The 21,756-nt window shown below is 42.3% G+C and overlaps 1 protein-coding gene across 2 annotated transcripts; it reads right to left on the bottom strand.

Annotated features, from left to right (window-relative positions):
- Positions 1 to 4: 4 nt before the first annotated feature.
- On the bottom strand, positions 5 to 20,797 carry LOC105927299 (coiled-coil domain-containing protein 6). Of its 2 annotated transcripts, none has more exons than XM_036126087.1 (9): positions 20,429 to 20,797; positions 18,424 to 18,573; positions 16,109 to 16,237; positions 12,513 to 12,616; positions 11,698 to 11,858; positions 10,810 to 10,966; positions 7,487 to 7,605; positions 6,505 to 6,626; positions 5 to 1,475 (listed from the first exon to the last, which is right to left on the bottom strand). In XM_036126087.1, the coding sequence occupies exons 1-9, from the start codon at positions 20,681 to 20,683 to the stop codon at positions 1,266 to 1,268; spliced, it is 1,407 nt and encodes a 468-aa protein (XP_035981980.1). In that variant the 5' UTR covers positions 20,684 to 20,797; the 3' UTR covers positions 5 to 1,265. The 2 variants fall into 2 exon arrangements, with proteins under 2 accessions (XP_035981980.1, XP_035981981.1); XM_036126088.1 differs by having other exon boundaries at positions 7,487 to 7,587; positions 20,429 to 20,683.
- Between the last annotated feature and the right edge of the window lie 959 nt (positions 20,798 to 21,756).

Genomic DNA, 21,756 nt, shown 5'->3' with positions numbered 1-21,756 from the left:
GTGCTTTGATGGTGCAGATTTATTTAAGGCACAAACATTTTTCCATCAATTACTGTTAGAAAGTCAGATATGATAACTTCCACAATGAAACATTACAGGCAGGCTAAATACACAGTGATCTGATAAATATGTGCATAAAAAAGAAAAGAAAAAAAAAAGTCAATGATTTTGCCTAGGAGAACTAAGTGTGACAAGACTGTTGTAAAGGCAATCGCCCATAAAACTGACCAAGCAGGTGTTGTCATGTCAAGAGCTTTAATCATACATAGAAATTTTGTCAACAGTACCATTCAATCAGAATGCTTTAGCAGAATGTATATTTAGTGTAAAGAGATTTATGTTTTTTTTTTTTGTCTGATGAGAAATATCCATCAGGATGATAGAAGCGTTCAGAAATACACCAGAGAGATAGAGATCAGAGAGAAGACTGAGTACATGACTAAGCTGTAACACCTTAGACTATATTTGGTGACATGTATCTCTGGTTTAATGTACCAGTGTCCATCTTCATGGATGCATTTTTTATTTTTTTTTAAACTTTCACTTTAACTGAAGGCTTTCAGGACCTAAAATAAACTGCACTGCAGGCTCCGCTTCATCCAATGCCCTGTAACGGAGTACATGGCGGCAGCCTTTCCACGACACTTTCTGAAGACCTAATCGAAGCCACGGTTAACTCGGAGTCATGATGACACGGCTTAGAAGACAAAAAGGGTGAGCTGGAGTGGAGGACGTTACTGCTTTGTGTCAGATTATAGGCATGAAAAAATAACTATCAATCCATCCACTTGTCTAGCTGTACATCCATCGATTCCGAAACATCCAACCTATAATAAAACACCACCATGAAACACACTAACTGTGCTGCTTGTGCTATCTGAGAAGCGCCACAACAACTCCGGCCGGCTAGAGTCCCAAGCAAAGAACATAACAGGTACAAGACGGAGGGTGGAACAAGTAATTATCCTACAAATCCCAGAAGCAATTATTCGGATGTCCATCCGTTCCTTTCTACGAGTAGTTAAGTAACGCCACGTGTGGATTTGGCAGGCCGCTGTCGTCACAGAGGCCGAGTTGCCTTCTCGGCTCCTTCTCCCCTCCGAAACATCTAAAGCTGCGTCTTGTGGATTTGTTAAGAGTAAGAAACTTGACTTCCAGAGCTGGTAATGATGGAAGTTGCAGCAGTAGCATCGTGGCATTCGATGCGCAGTCATGCGCAGAGACAGAGACTGTGTGTGTGCGCGCGTGTGTGTGTGTGTGAGGTGTTAAGGCTGGGAGGGAGGCTGCTGTGGTGGCGGTGCTGTTGCTGCGTGCTGTGACATGGCTGCTGGGGAGGACATGGACTGAACCATGGGCTGGGCCGGTGGGGGGAGTGGAGGCTGAGCCTGCTGAGCCCCTGAGTGCGTGTTGGGAGAGGGCGGAGGAGTTGGACGCTTGAATTTGTCAGGACTGGTGCTCCGTCTTGGGGAAGGTCTCTGTTTTAGAAATAAAAGACAGAGAGAGAGAGAAAATGAATACAGCATTTCACACAATACATTAAAAAAGAATTTGTGGCACAAGCAAGAGGAAATCTTTCTCCAGCGGTCAGAAATACTGACACACTGGGTTTAGTGAATGGGTCACTACCGGGCCTCCCTACAACTTAACATGCTTCTACTTTTGGATTCAGCTGTGTTAAAGAAGGGTCAGAATCCAGGGGCGGTTCTAGACGGGGGCCAACAGGGGCCAGTGCCCCTGTAGAAATGGTACCAGCCACTGTAGTAAAGATATTACATTAAATACATTTCTCATGATTATATGCACTGGCGAATAAACCACAACCAATTCGTCACTTTTTATTTTTGTACCTTTAGGGTTTCACTGTAACAACGATTTAAAAATGAATGTGTTTCACGTTTAGCTTCAGCTGTACTGAGCTGGTTTCCATCTGCTAGATCAGGGGTCTGAAACATGCCATTCCAAAGCCACAAGTGGCTCACTAAATATTATTTAAATGATTAAATATTAATCTGTTGTATTATTTCATTCTGTTATGTGTCCCTATGGAAAACAAAACAAACAAGACAAAAAAAAAAAAAAAAAAAAAAAAAAAAAAAACACTGGCCCCACTTTGGCCCCCCTGGTAAATTTGGTCTAGAACCGCCACTGGTCAGATCCAAATGGAAACCAGTGTGTCATCCCCTGAAGAACGTACACTAAAAATGGTAAAAGGATCATTGTTTCCAGATAAGCTAACCACTAAAAAGGGAAGGATTTCAAGCTTTCACACAGCATCATTTTGATGTTCAATCTCCTTGGTGAGCGGAGCAGAAATTATGACATGTGGTGAGAAAGTAAAATGGACAGATGTAAGGTGTTTTAAATGGAAACCTGGAAAACGAAAGTCTTTCACAGGGATTTTTAATATGACTGGCCAGAAAACAGTGGTGTATTTTACTACAACGAATAGTTCCTGCATATTTTCTATGTTTTCATTGAATACATGCAACAACACTTTTTTCTCCTTGGTTTTATTTAGATAGGGTTTATTTCACTAAAGAAAGTTGTTTCATGTTCTAACCTGTTCTAAAACTCCAATGGCTGCTAACCCCTGGGATTAAGAGCCAAGCACCAGCCAATCTTAAGTGCTACGTTGTTTAAAAAAAAAACAAAAAAAGAAAACTAGAGACAAAGGGAACTGCACATGCCGTTCTTCTAGAGAACTGTAAAACCTAGCAGCTTAAAAAAAAAACATGAGTCCAATGCTGTCTCCAGTTTAAAGCCAGACTTGAGTCGGTGACCTTAAATAGTACCACAGTGACGCCGCTCCCATAAGGAGGGAGTGAGACGCTTAACAGGATTACTCAGTGGGAGGCATTTGCAAAAACTTTTGCAATCAAAATATGTGCAATATCGTAATCTAAGACATTTACATTGAAACTAAGGTCAAATATTATTGAACGCTAATAATAAATTGAAGCTAACATGAAGGCACGTGTTGGTAACTGGGGTCAAAGTGTACTAAGACTTCAAGAAGTTACAGCCCCACAGTTTAAAATCTCTTCAAGGGGAATCTGTGCAGGAGTAACGTTAATATTTATGCATCTTAAGAACAACAGTGTGAAGGTGTTGCAATCATAACAGTATCTAAAGGGATAATTATTTCCCCGTAACACACCTCTGCCATAACCTGGGCATTGGAATATAAACAGGGCCATATACAGAGATATGCCAGCAGGGTACGCTCATTTTGTTATCGACTCGTTACATAAAACATCAACATGCAGCCGACTCGACCTCACAGCATTTACGAGCCGTAGAAAGTAGAAAGTTCGCTCAGGTATCGTGTTGGAGGGCAGCCATATTTGACCGAATATGAAGACACGAGAAGCGGCGTGTTCCTGACTGGGTGGTGCTGCTTTCTGCCTAAACGGAGGCTGAAATTATGTCCATTCATCACATCTGGATGAGAAAACCTACCAATAAATTACAGCTGAGAGGCAGAAATTACCTTCAGACATTGTAAGAGTTGTATAGCTTGAATGTACGCTTCTAGCAACATTATCTTCCAAGAGTCAAAGCACTGTGCTGAGGTCTGTGACATCGTTTGGTCCAAAATGAAGAAGATTACAGAACCAGAGGCCCTGTATTTAGCCTGGCTTGTACAGCCATGCGCTGGATCTGATGAAAGGCGCTATAGAGAACCAGTTGATTATAGTCCTCTGCTGAGCTTTGGTACGTAGTGGTGGTCCACACTGATTACCCCAACGTTTCAGCAAAACTGGGTCAGCGTCAGAGTTAGGGTAGGTAAATGCACATTAACACCCAACACAGACAGAAAAATGTCTGAGTAAAGTCCTCATAATCCATGGATAACTGGTAATGATGCATGTTTAGTCAGCATCTTGTTAATACATTGGCCACTTACAACAATGTTCATCTGTAAAATTTACCTGCTGAAATGAAAAGACGAAATCTCTCTTGCTGGGTTTTCTTAATTTCATCCCAAGCTTTGCGGCGCATATGGGCTCCATTTTTCAGATGCATACTGTTTGTACTGGCTTTTACAGAGGGGGAAAAAACTATTTAGTCATCCACCGATCGTACAAGTTCTCCTACTTAGAAAGATGAGGGAGGTCTATAATATGAGAGACCAAATTAAAATAATAAAAAAACAAAAACAAATCCAGGAAGTCACATTGTAGGATTGTAAAGTATTTATTTGTGAATTGTGGTGGAAGATATATATTTGGTCAAAAACCAGTTCAGCACAATATTTTGTAACATAACCTTTGTTGGCGGTGACAGAGGTCAAATGTTTCCTGTTTGTCTTCACCAGGTCTGCACCACTGTAGCTGGTACTTTGGCCCATTCCTTCATGCAGATCTCCTCTAGAGCAGTGATGGTTTGGGGCTGTCGCTAGGCAACACGACTTTCTACTCCCTCAACAGGTTTTCTATGGGGCTGAGGTCTGGAGACTGGCTGGGCTACTCCAGGACCTTGAAATGCTTTTTATGGAGCTACTCCTTAGTTGCCTGATTGGTGTGTTTGGGATCATTGCCATGCTGGAAGACCCAGCCACATTTCATCTCCAATGCTCTCACTGAAGGAAGCAGGTTTTGCCTTAAAATCTCACGAGACATGGCCCTGTCCATCCTGTCCCCTTTGCAGAAAAACAGAACCAAACCATGACGTTTCCACCCTCATGCTTCACAGTAGGCATGCTGTTCTTTTGCAACTCAGCATTCTTCTTCCTCCAAACACGACGAGTCGAGTTTGTGCCAAAAGGTTCTGTTTTGTTTTCATTTGAGCACATGGTGTTCTGCCAATCCTCTCTTGGATCATTTATATGCTCTCTGGCAAACTTCAGACGGGCATGGACATCACGGCGTTGCGTGTTACTGATGGCAGCCTTTGTTACTTTGGTCGCAGCTCTCTGCAGCTCATTCATCAGGTCCCTCCGTGTAGTTCTGGGACGTTTGCTCACCGTTCTCATGATCATTTTGACCCACAGACCCACAAATGAGCCACTTGTGGGTCTGGAACTGCAGATTTCAGAGCCCTGATCTAGCAGATGAAAAATGTGATGCCAGCTCAATACGGCTGATGCTAAACATGAAACACCTTGATTTTTAAATCCTTGTTAGAGTGAAAGTGTAAAGGTAAAAAAAATAAAATTGGTCAAAGTGACCCATCAGGTATGGTTTCTTGGCCAGTGCATATAACCGTAAGAAGTGTATTTAATGTTATGTCTTTAGTACAGGTCCCATAACAGGGGCCTGTCTGGATAGGTGTTGAAACGTCTTCAGAGAAAACTGAATGAAAGTCCGGCTTGCTCCAATTTCCGCATGTTTGCTGCTACCTTATGACTTATTTTCCACCATAATCTACAAATAAATTATTTAAAAGTCCTCAGTTTCCTCCCCTCATTAAGTCTCTCCTTGTTGAAGTGTACCTATGATGAAAATGACCTCTTATCTTTCTAAATAGGAGAACTTGTACAGTCAGTGGGTGACGAAATACTTTTTGCTGGGCAGTATTTTAGGTGCATTCAATGAAAAAAAAAACAAAAAAAGGAAAAAAGAACTGTATAAAAATGTTCTAGATGGGAAATAAAAATCATTCAATTTTGTTGTTACCTAAACAATAAGGGATCTGATGTGTGGGTAGGGGATAGGGGTTGTCCACCAAAAAAAAAGAAAGAAAAGAGTACAACGAAAGTAATGATTCCACAGAAGATTGGAAGCAAAGCTGGTTTGTTTCTACTGTGAACAGGGGAGAGAACATTCTTCGTTGCTGAAAATCTGAACGGTTCACTGAAAGGAACTTTCAGTCCAGGTGAGCCAAAACACCCTACATGTCTCTATAACAGCATTAGCCCATGAAGCTGGTAATACAGCATCTGTCTGCAGGCATACTAAGACAAATGAACCGTGGAGTTAAACAGTCTCCCTGCACTGTGCCTTCCCTTCACCACCCACAAAAAAAAAAAAAAAAAAAAAAATCAGAAAAAAAGAAGGATCATTTAATGCAGAGGTCCTCAGGACCCTCTATCCAGCGTCTTTTAGGCGTTTCCCTGCCCCTAATAAATATGAGAAACAGGCCTCACATCCCTAGATGGGCAGTCATTTGACTCAGGTGTGCTGGAGCTAGGACTGGACGATTTAGGGGAAAAAAGCATATGGGCACAACAGAAACCTGCGGTTTTATGACGTGGATTTTTGTTTACTGTTATTTCCCATTTTACTATCCACATCTGTAAACTGTAAACCAGTGGTGTCTACATTCAGTTGTTGAGGTGTCCTGTATGCTTCACAAGGCCAACAAACCTGAATCAGTGGACAAGTCTTAAGTGGGCTCCTGTAAAACTTGATGACATGTTGTGGAGCCAACTCTGAACCAGCAGAAACATCTAAAGCATGCAGCACATGCATGCAGCTGCTTTAACTAACAATCTGACCAAAGAGGATTTCTCACCTTCAGCCAGAAGAGCTGTAATTGAACATGTTGGTGGATATTACTTACTGCTACGGCATGAGAAGAGCTTCCGTGGATGTGCAGGGCGGGGGTGTTGTAGTGGGAAATGGTGGCTCTGGACAGCGTGGCAGGAGGGGTGAAGCCAACCGTGTGAGTCCCATATGAGAGTCCTGTACGGCAAAGAAAAAGAAATCGTTAAAGTTATTTAATTTAATTAAGTATTCTTGCCTTACTTCAGGTTTGCATGACGGTTTTTTCTGAAGACGGGCCAAAACATTATTGGTGCCTTTAACGGCTTTACTGGCTCCGTTCCTTTGGAAAATCTGACTCACATATTACTGAAAATAATCCCTTTAAAGCAATTTGGATAACATCGTCACTGTATGAGCAACACAAAGTTAGAAATTTCACCTTTAACAAAAACGCTAATGACAGTAACCAGATCCCACTTCCAATCCGAGGAGATTATGCCAGACAAAAGACACCAATTAAGTGGACACTGGAGCCTCGGCATGGCTGGGGTGACCCAGAATGCACGTTGAATACAACGATTAAAAGAAAAACTAAATCACTCAGTTCTATCATTCACCGCCCAAATTTGAAATATAATCTAAACTTTTCTTGGTGCCCCCCATGACTTAAAAGTTGAATTTAACATTGCCATTAATACATATTTTTTAAATAACCTCTCAGAATTGGTCTTTTTTCCAGCCCATTCCTACCATGCCCATTATTGCAAATGTCACTAGGAGAAAAAAATGTTTTAAATCTGCTTCAGTGAAGGACAACTACCAATAATGTAGCTCCCATTTCCTCATTCTAAATTTACCTTAAAAATAGGTTTAATTATCCCAGAGGGCATTGATAAAGTACCTTTGTTCGGTCATATCTAACATTACAATACGTTTGCCCCAGGTAGGACACAGAACAATTAATATGCAACCTTTGTCCCAGAGATAAAGCGTGTATTGAAGATAACATTGGTATCAATTGACATCAAAGGTGTTGTTTATTGTCGTTTTATCCTCACCAGGCGATATGGGTCGACTGGAGCTGGGGGAGGGGGTGTAGGGGATGGGGCTGGACACGGTCCTTGCTCGTAGGCCTTGTGCAGACATCTCATTGAAGTACCTGAGGAAATCAGACGACCTTATGAAAATAAATTCATTTCAGGCCCAAAAATACACCGTTATTCCAAATAATGACACGGTTACAAATGCTGCAGAAAAAATAAAAATAATAAAATCACACATGGAGGGAATCGCTGGCATCTTTAGCAGCAAAGTTCAGGCACAGGGGTGCTAGATGAGCGGTATGAGGGGTAAACAGGAAGATTACCTTTTAAGTCGGTCTGAAACAACAGATTACCTTACAAATGGTGTGATTACAGATGTCCGTTGTGATATGGCTATGTTACCGCCACCAGTGATAGAAAATGACCTAGAACCTTTTAGTTTACTTTCGGTCACAGTCAGCATATCATGTTGTGTGTTCTCGATAGTCTGCGGCGTCGACGGCGTGCCACGCCCTTTAACTGAGACACGGAGCAGACGCCCGAAGGCAACACATCCAGGGAAAATATAACAGCCCGTTGTTTGGTGTTATTTTTAACTCTGGGGATTTATTTTCCAGTAGCTGAACAAACGATAAGCAACACGATCGGGATGCTAAAGGCAACTTGTGCCACGAGTGCTTATATTATCTAAATAAAGCTACCACAGACTCAACAACATTTGTAGTGTAAAACATTTGTGTGTGATTGCATGTTCAGAGCCAAAGGTTAGGGCTAAAATTCACAACATCACTTTAGATCTCGCTGACTGAGATGGTTCAGGGGAAAAAGAGGATTTGGGTGCTTTTGTGATTGGAAACGTCAAGATCCAACGTTTGTCTTGAATTTCCAAACAAAGCAGGAAATCATCTGCATGTTTTTTGTTTTGTGAGGAGAAGAACCGCCCCTAAAACCCAAACACTTTGCAAAAGTAATAATACCCCTATGAACTTTTACACATTTGTCATGTTGGAACCACAAAGTAGTATAAACCAGGATGCAAGGTGTTGATTTTTTGAAGTTTGGCAAACATTTTTACTCTGACACCTATAAATAAAACCATCTTTGGAGGGAGACGTCAAGGAACATTAAGAAGCGCAGAGAAACCCACAGAAAGAGTCTAAAGTGTGGGATCCCGTTAAAATAACAGTAAAGAAAACACAGCGCTGTGCATCTAGTGAAAAACTGATGGTGCAACACCCGGGCAGGAACCCGTCCCCCCCCCCCCACAGGACAAGACGCATTTGCTGAGGGAACACTTCCGTAAACAGCAGATGTCTGCAGAACGAGACTGCTTTTGTGGGCGAGGCACATTTACTAGCCTGGATTCAAATTAGCTAAACTTAGTCGGTACTGGTGGCCTTTATTTGACGGGAAGTTAAAGGAAACGGGGTTAAAAGACAGAAGGAAGACCTGACTTGATCCCGCATCGAGGACCGAAGCCTCCATGTGTGGGTCACGCGCTCTACCCCCGAGCAACCATCTCACCCACCGTCTACTTAGATAATATTTAACTCTTTTTGGCTGGTTTCACTAAAAATGAAGACTGTGACTTGGCCCTTGAGTGCACTAAATCCCAATCTCTTTAAAAATGCAGGATATAACAGGCAAAAGACACTTTTGATGATTTTAGGATGTTAGGGTTAACCAGACCCAACTTGATATGTTGATATGAACTTTTTTTAGCTGCAGATGCTTTGTTTGCCTCAAAGGTTCAAGTGTACACTAAAGACATGTGTTATTGCATCCTTAGCAATACAATTTTGATTAAATAAAATACATTTATATATGTGGAGATTCTTTTTCATGCATTTCTATTATATAAAATTAGTTTAAGTAGTTACATAGAAAATCTGCAGAATGCACCAAGTTTCTATATGATTACTTGAAATATTAGTGAGAATAGTGGATTACAGTCGCAAACGACTGCTTGGAGTGCGGTGATTGTTGGCTAATATATTCTGGGTGTGAAGAGCTTGCATTGTCCATGCTAACGTAATATTTAGCTAGCTGGACAGTCTCAAGACAGCAGATGCTCAAGCAGGACACAAATGACATCACCTCAAATGCTAAAAGTCAGACTGATGGAAGCACTGATGAGAAAGCGGAAAGAAAAAAATCTGACGCATAACGCAACTGATAGTAATCACACTATTTGCCAATATTATCGCTGCCGCAAGATTTTCTGATATTATAAAGCTGTTTCATCAATAATCTAAAAACGGTGACAGTATGGCACAACCGCATATTCAAACAGGACATCCACCATACGGGGCAAAGAAAGAAACGAGAAATACCCAGGATCCACACGTCAACTCTGGAGGAGCAGCAAAAATCCACCGCTCAGGTGGGGGATCTGTTGTGTAGACAATAGCCAACTATTCCACAAATATGTCCTTTATGGATGACGGGGGGGGGGGGGAAAGCCATTGTTGAAAGAAAGCAACAAGAAATCACGTTTGCAGATGGGAGATGGCTGGAGCTAAATGCAGGGCAATCGTGGGGGAGAACCTTTTAGAGGTATCTGACATTTATCTCTCCAGTTTATTCAGGTTGGGTTGGCAGATCCTGCCACAGAAAAACATCCCGCTGCATGAGGCTGCTGTCCCCAACACTTTACAGCAGGGATGGTGTCTTTATGGTGAGGGCTGCCATGTCCATCTTGCCACATTTACATAAAAGGCCTTATTGGTTGAGTGAATTCCCCATGGCTGACCTACAAAAAAGCAACATTAGAGCTCTGCCCTAGTGACGATCAAGTTATGGTCACCTCTCTGAGGGTTTAGCATAACTAAATGTGGAAAAGAGAAGCTCTATGAACCACAAGGACTGAATACTAAAAAGACTTTTCTAATTGCAACGTTAGGTGGTTCAAGAAAGTACAGGTATTGACAAGGGAGATAAATACATTTTCATGTTTCTATTTATGAAAATGTTTAAAAACCATTATTCTTTTCCCCCTGCTTTAAAGTTTGGTAACAAGACCAAATGTGACAAGAGGTGTGGACTTATGCAAGAAACTACATGAGAGAATGCCAAATTCAAATGTTTGAGTGAAAGTTATAGTTCAAACGGCAACTTTACATCGTTACTCATCTCTGTTTGGTTCACATCCCCCTCTTGTCTAATTTACAAAGTTAAAACGTCGAGGTCAACGAGCTAAATGTTTTCATATACAGGATCTGGTTTTAATCTGCTTAGTTTCCTTTTGTATACCAGTAAAAGCTAAAAAAAAAATAAAAAAAAAGAAGAAGATTTTGACCCAAGTGATGATCTGTATGGTGGCATGTTGCACCTTTTACCTCTCATCATCCATCTCCAGACTGGATTCGCTCTCAGACAGCTGCCTGCACAGCGCCTCCCTGCGCTCCATTTCCCTCTGCAGCTTCCTCTGCAACCGAATGTTCTCCTCCCGCATCTGCCGCTCCTCTTCTATGTACTGGGCCCGCTTCTCTGTGTCTAGACAGAAACAAAGACAACGGCATTCTTGTCAGCTTTAGATTACCGACATAATACAGCACGCTGAACTAAAGGACACCTGAATCAACATTTAGCTAGTCAAACCAGCAGCTCACAAAAAACAAAGCTTCTATCTGAAAACGGTACAAAATGTTCCGGTAAACTCGCAGAAATAACCCAGTTTGTGCGTTACATTGTTTTTTGTATCGGCAACTTTAAGAAGTGTGTCAATGCCAGTCTTTGAGCAACACAGCTGGTTACAAGACAAGCACAGAGGAATGCTGTGGCTCTTGTTATGGGAGTGCGCTTCATCTAGTTTCTTTAAAAGCTGGCCTGACAGCGCCCTCTAGTGGTAACAAAGCACACAGACAGCATCCTAGATCTACTTTGGATCCCGTTTGTGGTTTTACTGATGGACCTTTTGAGTTTTCTGTTATTTTTTTAAAGACAAAACGACGGTTACCTATCTAAAATAAAGGAAAGACGGGAGATAAATGCTAGTTAAACCCCGACAGTCATTTTTTTGGAGGCTTTCTACTGAAGATGTCAGGAACAACGATGGTTTAACGAGCTCATAAAGCTGAAACCAGACCAGACATACATGCTTTCCTAATGGTCGATGTGATGCTAGGTCAACACGGAGCAGAATAAACTCCCCACCCGTGTTTACATGAGTTAGTCTTGCTAGCCATAATTAAAAGGCTGGCGGATGGAGAAGAGTGGACGCTTACGCTGCAGCTCAGTGGTGCGCAGGCTCTTCTTCAGCCTCTCCACCTCGTTCTTCAGGAAGCGGATGTGCCGCATCATGTTCTCTGGTGAGTCTATTTCCATGGAGACGTCTCTCGGGGAGGGCGGGGCCGATACGGGCTGGTCCAACTTTTCCTGCAGAATTCTAGTTCATGACAAAGACAATTTTACTTGATTAATAAACTTCAGTAATAATAATTATCTATAACACTTAAGCTAACTCGACTTTCACAAACAGAGGTGTATGACCCCCAATTAAAAAAAACAAAAAAACGCTTTAAACTAATTTATTCTGTTGACCTTTGGTGATTAATCCTCAGATTCAGATAAAAGTGACTAAGGGAATTTAAATCCTTCAAACTCTGGTTGGTGGCATTAAGGGAGCCTATAATGGACTTTCAGACTAAAAGAGGCAAACTTACTTATTTCTAAATTTATATTAGTACTTTTTAGCAACAGCAACCTGTCAATGTTATGTACCAATCCAAATAAAAACAGAATTTGTGTCTTTAGCTTCTACCAAAAACTAAAAACATTTTTGCAGTAAAATAAAAACAAACGCTAACAAACTATAACGAAGGTTCACAAAATAATCTGGTTAGGAACAAATGGTGTCAACAAGAGAACTAACCCTTGGTGTGCAACAAGGAAACATCCTGAGAAAGGCAAAAGCAGGTCAGGTAAAACATGTTTCAGCCATATTGTCATAAATTAGACCAAAATAAAACCCACACCCTGCAGAAATGATCTTTAAACATTGCTGTTCCTCCACAGCTGCCTTCAAACGGCTGTTTTCTACCTTTTCTCTGCCTCCAGTTTGTCCATGCGCTTCCACAGCCGGTTGACGAGGGCTTCTTGTTCTTGCTCTAACGTGTTCTCAAGGTCAATCTTCTCCCTCCTCAACTGGGAAAAATAAAGGAGTAAAAAAAAGAAAGAAATGACAGACGGAAAAAACCTTCATGTAGCGCAATCGCACAAGAGAAATCTGTATTTCAACCCTGCATCCTGATAAGCTCGCCACATCTAAAAACTACAACCACATCACCTTTAAGTCCATAATGCACATTTAAGAGCAACAAAAGTGCCTCAGAACACAAAGTTCTTCCTGATGAGGTCTCCTTGTGCGAGACAGCCAGTCCTCCATTATGTCTCTGACTGTGTTGAGCATGCACAGACGCCTACACAGCACTCCTGGTTGTTTATTGTAACCGTGGCAGGACACAGGGATCCTGGGTGGAGCGTGGGGGGGGGGGGCATACGGTTGCAGAAAACCCTTGTTGTGGGGGGCCAGCGCACGGCAGCACCACTTGGCCTCCAAAGAATGTGAAGCAGGACCGGCCAAACTGGCCTGATGGCTTCAGGCCAAACACGCCCCCGCTAGGTGGACGGAGCTTCTGGTAAGTTTTCAAACAACTGCACTCTCAGCTCTCCTTAAAACTAGAAAGAATGCCCCACAAGCTCACGGCCTGCAACCACTAAAACGGCCTCGTGTTCAGGTAAATAGGAAGCAATACGCAACGCAAACACCCTTTGAGGCTTGGCGGTGCGGACTATGACGAGGCTGAAGGAAAGGGTTCCTGTGTTTCTGGCTGCAGTGTGTCTACCCGTCAGTCAGGAAGAGAAACGCGATGGCATGCCAATCCCTGAGGAGAAGAAAGAGACAGAGCGGCGACACGGAGCCTGAGACAGGAGTGATGCGGCAAGATTCATGAAAATATAAACCAAGCTGGGGTTTCAGGGGCTTATTGGCTGACACTGGTAGGCGATAAAACAGACATTTTATATTTTGTCCGTACGACTCGCGACAAACCTGCCAGCATCTCCTCACTGAGCGTGAAGCAAGACCAACTCACCAGCTCTCAGCACAGAAAAGCCTTCTCCTGCTGCTGGTAAACAACATGTTTATCCACCATGTATACAGCTGACTCCAGGTCCTTCTCCTTCAAATTAACTAATTGTCATTGTGGCCAAGCGTTAGTTTTACTTTTGTCAGATCACAGGAATGTGTCCCCAAAATCAAGGGCGCTGAGGGATTAAACATTTTTAATTGTTCAAAGATATTCATTTGCATCAAAATCAATATAAACTAACCCGTTCACATTTCCTCCAATTGGCGCACTTCTTCCAGGGTTTACGCTACATGTGATTGATTGCGGCGCACCGCCACGGCAAAATAAAAGCCGCAACACCTTCACCTAAAATGTATCAATTTTAAAGAATTTGCAATACTTTTATGTAATTTTATCTGATTGTTAAAAATATGCAATAGATTTACCACGTTTTACCTTCATGTTTCTCTATTTTTCCCCAACATTTATTTAAGTACATTTATATAAGTCACCAAGACCAATCTTGTAGTGATACATTTATTACGCCATTTATATGTTTCTGCTTTTACCTTTAATTCTTTAAATTTTTATCCCACATAGATCTGTCCCCCTACTTTTATGTAATAATCAAGAAAATTAAAGTTAAGTTTGTCACTTGTAAATATGTTTTGCAGTTATCCATAAGAAACCCAGTGCCTTCAAAATATGTTGCTCTATCGAAAACGAGTTTGAGATTTTCTTATCGTGACAACCCTAGGTCCTTTTAGCCTGACGTAGTCATACTCAATTCTAGTCAGAATTTGAGTCTGATACTGCTCCATTGAGCTGTGATTATGGGGCGTGTTTCGAACGAACCAGGAAAAAAAATGCTTCTGCACTCAATTGGATAGACCCACAACCAATAAGAGCAACGGAGTGTGTGACGAATGTTTAGCGACGCATAGTTGTTCTCAACGGAACTCAACGGTTAGCCTAGCATAAGAAGATGAGCGTTAACGATTTTTGCCGGTGTTGCAAAAAGAATGTAAGGATCCAAGGAGTCCTTCAACACACAAACCTGTCGATATCTTCTAGAACAGACCTAATAGCAGAATCTACACACCTCAACTCTTCAGCGGCAGCCATCGTTGTAAACAAATTCAACCCAAGCGCGCTTTGGTGACGTGGTTGATTACGTTACTGTTGATCATCTGTCCATCATCATATAAAGCCCGCCCTGACAATTTGATTGGCCCGCCAGATATTGGGCGAGCATACTCTCGCTACTATGGAGCAATGCCAGACCGAACTTCCCGACCTAAAACGTTGTGGGCGGGACTAAGTTCGGAATGGCACCCAGGCTAAGGTCCTTTAGGAGTTGAGGGCTCTGTCAGTACAGAACTCTTTTTACTGTCAATAATCACGTTCTCTTACAAGCATCTTCACAAGCTCTTTATCTTCACTTCCAGAGCTGATAATTTTTGCACCAAAGCATGTTCAGCTCTAGGACACATAACCTCTTTACTAACTCAAATAGTTGATTATAGAAATGTACCAAGCCACAACATTCTCATCTGGCATTTCCAAAACTGACAAAAGGCATATTAATCTTAGTGTGTGTAAACTTCTGAACCCAAGAATAGTAAAAACAAAAAGCCTCTCTCTGGCATGCGAGTGCATCCTGATGCCACATGGGTCCAGTGTGGGCCTGAGGACAGCGCCGGTGATCAGAAGGTGCTGCTGGTACACAGGCAGCAGAAAGTAGCAGAGTATAGTACATTTAATGAACATAAATCTCGTGATCGCCTTCACACTAAAGCGTGTGTTTTAATTTGTCGCAGTCCGGCCGTGTCGTTGAGACCGAACAGTCTCAACCACGTGAGAAGGAGGTCTGCTCCGCATACCCAGAACCAAACATGGAGAAGCAGCATTTAGTTTGTATGCTCCACTTATCTGGAACAAACTCCCAGAAGACTGTAGAAGTGCTGAAACCCTGACTTCCTTTAAATCAATTTCTTTAGAGTTGCCTTTAAATATGAATGTTGAAGCTTACAGTCCAACTTGTCTCATACTGTATCTGACCTGCTGCTACTGTTCCAATGCAACGTGCTTTTCTCCATAATGCTTTCCCTGTCTCTGTAATTCTTTCTTAACTCTGTAATGGGTTTTTTATTCATGTACAGCACTTTGAATTGTCTTGTTACTGAAAAGTGCTTTATAAATAAACTTGCCTTAACCATTATATGATTATTGGTACAGATTTATTTCATTTCCAGCCGATATAAACAGATAAAATAAGATTAATTTTAGCTCTTCCTGGCACAACCTGGTGATTTTTTTATTTACACTTGATCATGCAGAGCAAAACACAGGGAGGTGATATAGATAGACGAGGTTAACTATTTAAAAAGAATATTTTAGTAAAACTCAGCCCCACCTGGCAGAGTCTGCCACATATAAAGGCATGTATAGCGAAGGATTATGGGTAAGACTTTTAACTTTGGACATTAAAACTGCCGCTGCACTCAGGGGCAGGTTGTATTATAATAAAAAAATAAAAGAAACTTAAAAAAAAAGAAGAAAATACCTGTTCCAGGGTTAGCTGCTTTGAGATGGTTTCATTCTCCATTTTCTTGATCTTTTTCATTAGCTTGTTAACCTGAAACTCCTGCTCTTGCTCCAAGTGCTGCTCCAGCTCTGCCTTCTCGTGTTGGAGCTAGAATAAAAGCGGCACAAAGGGAGAAAATGGACAAAGGAAAACAGAGGATAAACAAAAGGCAGTCAATTCTCACACACACACACAAAAAAAGGAGACCATGGATGAACTAGAGGATTAGCCCAATGAACACTGGTGCTGAGATGTAGAAGTGTAGCGTAAACACTGCGGATGGAATAAAACACAAAAATCAACACAGACATTTACTGAATGAATGCGGGGTTTAACTTCCCAGAAAGACAGGCAGGCAGGATGAATAATGCCTTGGCAACAACAACAACTCTGGCCAGCTCATGAATAAAACTAAAAACTAAAAACCAGGGTGCGGCCCTGCAGTGAAATCAGGGGATCGCTGTTATGAATTATATAAGTGAACACTCATTATGGAAAAGGAATTTAAATTCACTTATTGGGAAATATTGGAAAGAGAAAAAGGGCCTTTTTTCCGTGGTGAAAATGTTCCAAACATTGCAGATTGGTACCAATCAGCTCAGAGAGTGCTCCGTCTGCAGTATTCATGCCAACAGAGGTAGTTAGTAAGTTACGGCACACCCAGAGCAGGTTTTGCTTTCCACGCCGCATCTTCCACCCTGCATCTACACACTTTGCATCTACGCCTTTTAGTTGCCACGTTAAGACAAAACAACACATCCAGCTGTCTCCATAGTGAGGTTCTCACCACACGGGACGACCCGAGGTTCAGGATAGTCTGCCGTCTCATGAGTCTAGTTTAAACCGTCTGTTTCTGTCCTCCATTTCACTCTGAATATGCTTGTCCACTGCAGAGGTATCGTATTCTAATCTGCTTTTTATTTGCTCTTGAAGCAGAGGCTGTTTATGCACAGAATCAGATCAGGAACAAGGCCAACGCTCGGCTCGAGCATTAAAATGCTCCCATCCTCTGTTAGAGTGACAATCTGTGAACAGGAGCTTTTAAGATATAATGTTTTTTGACAAGTCTGTCTTGAAATCAGGGCAAACTGATAAGCTGCAAAATGTAAAGATAGCATTATAAAAACTTCGACCTTTGTTCTGGTCACAAAAAAGCTCAGACTTTCAGCTGTGACGGTAAATTATTATTCTTTATAAGGAAGCGCCTCATAACGTATTTGAGGTCGTTTTGATTCCAGGTAAATGTGTAACAGTAACCGATTTTCTTTTTCGGATTTTTGTGGCACTACCGGTCTTTATTTTCAGTAATCAGACCTGAAATGGACAGAGAGGAAGAGAAGCCAAGCAGTAAAGGTCCTAAGGTCGGGAATCAAAGCCTGGGCGGCGGCGGCAAGGACTAATAGCCTCCCTATATGGGGCGCCGGCTCCACCTCTACGCCTCGTCCCAACCACACCAGACTTTGCAGTCATTTTGCCATAACCTTATAGACGCTCTTATTGAGGCCGGAAAGCATCCAGGTTTACAGCCTACGGCTCTACAGCCAAAGCGTGCCATTATTTAAACGATGGTTACACTCAAACGATTTCAAAATCAGAGGGAGTTTGTGATATGTGAGGATTAAGTCCTGCAGCGCAAAGTAACATTAAACGCTACAGCAGCAGAAACATGTCTGCATCTTTCTAACTTAAAGTTGGTTCATAAAATACAACCCTGTGGGGTTGTTAATGTTTTTATTAGTAGCTTTGAACATACATACCCTTTTTTTATTTTTTACATTTCCCAGTTTAAAGCCATAAAATGGTTTTGAGTGTTTATACTCCACAAACAGTAAGGCAATGGTATATGCTTTAATTATTGTATTACAAATTTTATGTAAGGTCAGCACTGTAAAACGGTTTTAATGCCGTCTTTGCAAACAAACATCAGAGTTAAGAGAAAACATGAGGAAGTTTACACTGGGAGAGGAGTGGAACAACATTCAAGCTGAAGCCACTCTTTAGCTCTCTCCCTTTATTAAACTCCAGCCCTGGTTCAGGTAACAGGCTTCGACCTGAACTGACCCTGCCTCCATCAGTTCAACGGCCAGGAGGTGAACCGGAAACTGCTTCTGCGCTGGAAACCCTCCTTAACTTTCTGCATGGGAGCAAAAATAAACTCCGTCATTTGGCTAAGTGCATCAGGATCAGTCAGGAACTACGTCCATAGTCTCGGAACAAGAAACACGAAACAAGTCTTTAAACAGGGAAACATTTTCCAGCATCACCCCCCCCCCCTCCTTTCTCCAACCACTCACCTGCATAAGTTTCCTTGAGAGTTCATTAGTGAGAAATTCTTCCTCCTTTTCATAGTTGACTGCCAGAGTCTCCTTCTCCTTCTGGAGAGCTTGGATCTTCTTGAACAAGGTGTTGCTGATAAATTCTTCCTCCTGCTCTGCTCTTGCTTGCTGTGCAACATAAAACACACGGGGACATTGCCAGGAGAAAAAAAACACAAATCAGTTAAACAGACACTTTGAGCATTCTGGCACGGGATAACATTTTCATCTTTATCCTGATTAAACTGGAACAGCAAACCAATGAGAATAACCATTTACGCAGGGGGCTGCGAAACGACACATTTAACATATAAAAACGCAATAGCTGAAGGGTTTTACATGTTTAAACAAATGTATACGTTATACAAACCTATCCAAGGGTTTATTTTGTTTACCCTTCAAAGTAAAAGCTCAGTAAAAAGGTGTTTTTGTATCCGGACGGCGTGGGTGTAACGTGGCTAGTTCCAGAGAGGGTTTCGCCTTTTACCGACAATGCCAGCGTTTGAAGGAGGTGCGTTTCAGACGCGCGGACTGTTTTAAGAGACGCGGGTTAAGTTCGAACAGGAGACGCGCAAACGGTTCTCATGAGTCCGTGAACACCTTATGGCCACGCTGGGAGTGGGAGGACACAGAAGGTTGCTTTGTTTTGGTTGAAACATTTACATATAATGTGCACAAATCAGCCGTCCGGAGCTTGTAATCCACCGGTTTAATCCATCTCATCTGACCTCCTATGGGTTCTGGATCAGCAGGTTAAACACAGAAGCTATTTGATTATTATGTTTTATTAAATGCATAAAAACAGGGAACTCTCCCCACATGTTTGGTCTATAAACACCCTTTCCTAATTTATGAACCATTATTAATATCTAATAAGAATAATCAGGCTACGGCTTAAAATGTTTTGCAAATAATTTTTTGATTCCTTAATTTAAAAAAAAAAAAAGAGGAAAAAAGGATTTGGCAGGTCAGCCAATCGACACTGACTCAAGTTTATATTTCCTATCAAATTACTAACATGGTATTGATTTATAAGATCATAAAACTATGAATAAGAAAGTTATTTTTTCCCTTAACTGAGTGGAGAGGCTTTGCAGTAGTGGCGGAGTTAATAATGAAAGGAAGGGTGCAGCAGAGGGAGGACAGCAGAAATGTGTTGGGACAGCCTCAGCAGCTAGCATTACAGCCTGCTCATATATCTGTCCTTGCCACTCTCTCATTCCCCCCATCTCTCCTTCTTCAGTGTCCTCGTGGCCACAGTGGGTTTACCGAGCAGGGACGATGTGTCAACTTCTCTATAGGGAATCACCCTTTTACTTATATAATTCACAGCACTTCACCAGGATAGTGAACGGGGAGCAGGGAGGTTGACCTACCCACGTTAATAGCGTGGCGTGTCGCTACGTCGTAAAGTTTGGCCTAGATATACCCCATCCATCCATCCATCCATCCATCCATCCAACAGATCGCTTACACATATCTGCGGAGCTCTGGATCATCCGCCCAGCATGAAGACACATGAGGCGTCAGCATGTGCCAACATAGCTTCTCGGCTATTTATTAACCCGGCTGCCGTATCCTTGCTGGTAGGAGCAGCGCGGCGAGCGGTCAGCTAGCAAACCATTAAAGTGTGGCGCACATGTTAGTCCTGACGCCCTTTTTGTTGTTGTTGTTGTTGTCAGCGAGCCAAAGCACAACAAAGCAAAAGTAGCTGCCAGCCGTTGCCCAACTACCTTGCAAAGCGCCACCCCGCTCGGCTAACGTAGCCACAAGCTAACTATTAGCAGAGCTAGCAAAACATCCAGGAGTTGTGTCCCGTGTTCGGGCGATATCCGCGGATAACGCCCCGCATCCGTTAGCACGCACCGGTCCCCGCGGACCCAACACGGCCAGCCACGGCTAAACTCGCTGACAGACGAGAGAGCTGGCAGGCGGAGAGCAGCAGGTTAGCTAGCTTGCTAGCTAGCTGGCTAACGTTACTCACAATGGTGACGCTAGCTTTGCGGAGGTCCCGATTCTCCTCCTGCAGGGCTTTGCACTTCAGTTTAAACGTCTCGAGCTCAATTTTCAGAACTTTGTTCTCCTGCTGCAACGACGCGAGGCGGTTCGTCAGCTCCTCCAGGCGAAACTGTGAAATGACTATGCTTGGTTTCCCAGAATTTGAAGCGGAGGATGACATCGGGGTGGCCGAGCTGCTCCCCGCTCCGTCGGTGTCGCTCTCGCTCGCGCTGTCCGCCATGGCTGTGCGGCAGTAAGTGGAGAGGAGGGGGGGAGAGAGAGAGAAGGAGGGGAAGAAGAGCAGCACTGGAGCTAGAGCAGAGAGAGCGTGAGGGGCGAGTACGACAGAACGGTACACGGTGTGACCTTGCGCCGGCGCGCCGACACAGCGACCCCAGCAGGATGTCTCCAGTACTGCAGATGGATGGGAGATTACGCTGAGCCATTTTCCTTCCTCTGTACTTCCTGTTTAGAGGATAAGATATTAAGGTTAACGCAGAAATGCCTCCCTATAGTCAAGCCTTCGAACGCCTGAAAATGTGACAAGAGGTGTGATTATTTGACTTTTATTTTAAGAAGAAAGGTTTTTGAATATATGTCTCCAAAAGAATATGTGATCAGGGCAGAATAGATTTGTTCATTTCATTAAAGATTGCATTGATGGCAAAAAAGTATTTTTTTTATGTTTTCATAAAAGAGAATATATATATATATATATATATATATATATATATATATATATACTACCGATCAAAAGTTTGGGGTCACATTGAAATGTCCTTATTTTTTGAAGGAAAAGCACTGTACTTTTCAAAGAAGATAACTTTAAACTAGTCTTAACTTTAAAGAAATACACTCTATACATTGCTATTGTGGTAAATGACTGTTCTAGCTGCAAATTTCTGGTTTTTGGTACAATATCTACATAGGTGTATAGAGGCCCATTTCCAGCAACTATCACTCCAGTGTTCTAATGGTACAATGTGTTTGCCCATTGGCTCAGAAGGCTAATTGATGATTAGAAAACCCTTGTGCAATCATGTTCACACATCTGAAAACGGTTTAGCTCGTTACAGAAGCTACAAAACTGACCTTCCTTTGAGCTGATTGAGTTTCTGGAGCATCACATTTGTGGGGTCAATTAAACGCTCAAAATGGGCAGAAAAAGAGAACTTTCATCTGAAACTCGACAGTCTATTCTTGTTCTTACAAATGAAGGTTATTCCATGCGAGAAATTGCTAAAAAATTGAAGATATCCTAAAACGGTGTGTACTACTCCCTTCAGAGGACAGCACAAACAGGCTCTAACCAGA

The sequence above is a fragment of the Fundulus heteroclitus genome, chromosome 22, assembly GCF_011125445.2.
Source record: "Fundulus heteroclitus isolate FHET01 chromosome 22, MU-UCD_Fhet_4.1, whole genome shotgun sequence".
Lineage (NCBI taxonomy): Eukaryota > Metazoa > Chordata > Actinopteri > Cyprinodontiformes > Fundulidae > Fundulus > Fundulus heteroclitus.
Note: the sequence above shows the minus strand (reverse complement) of the source record. Positions and strands in the feature narration are given on the sequence as shown.

Coding starts and splice junctions, on each gene's coding strand:
- LOC105927299 (XM_036126087.1), bottom strand. CDS start 20,683: ATGGCGGACAGCGCGAGCGAGAGCGACACCGACGGAGCGGGGAGCAGC. Junction 12,617..16,108: donor AGCAGCTAACCCTGGAACAG/GTATTTTCTTCT, acceptor TATTTTTCCCAG/TTGAGGAGGGAGAAGATTGA. Junction 11,859..12,512: donor AAACTGGAGGCAGAGAAAAG/GTAGAAAACAGC, acceptor GTCATGAACTAG/AATTCTGCAGGAAAAGTTGG.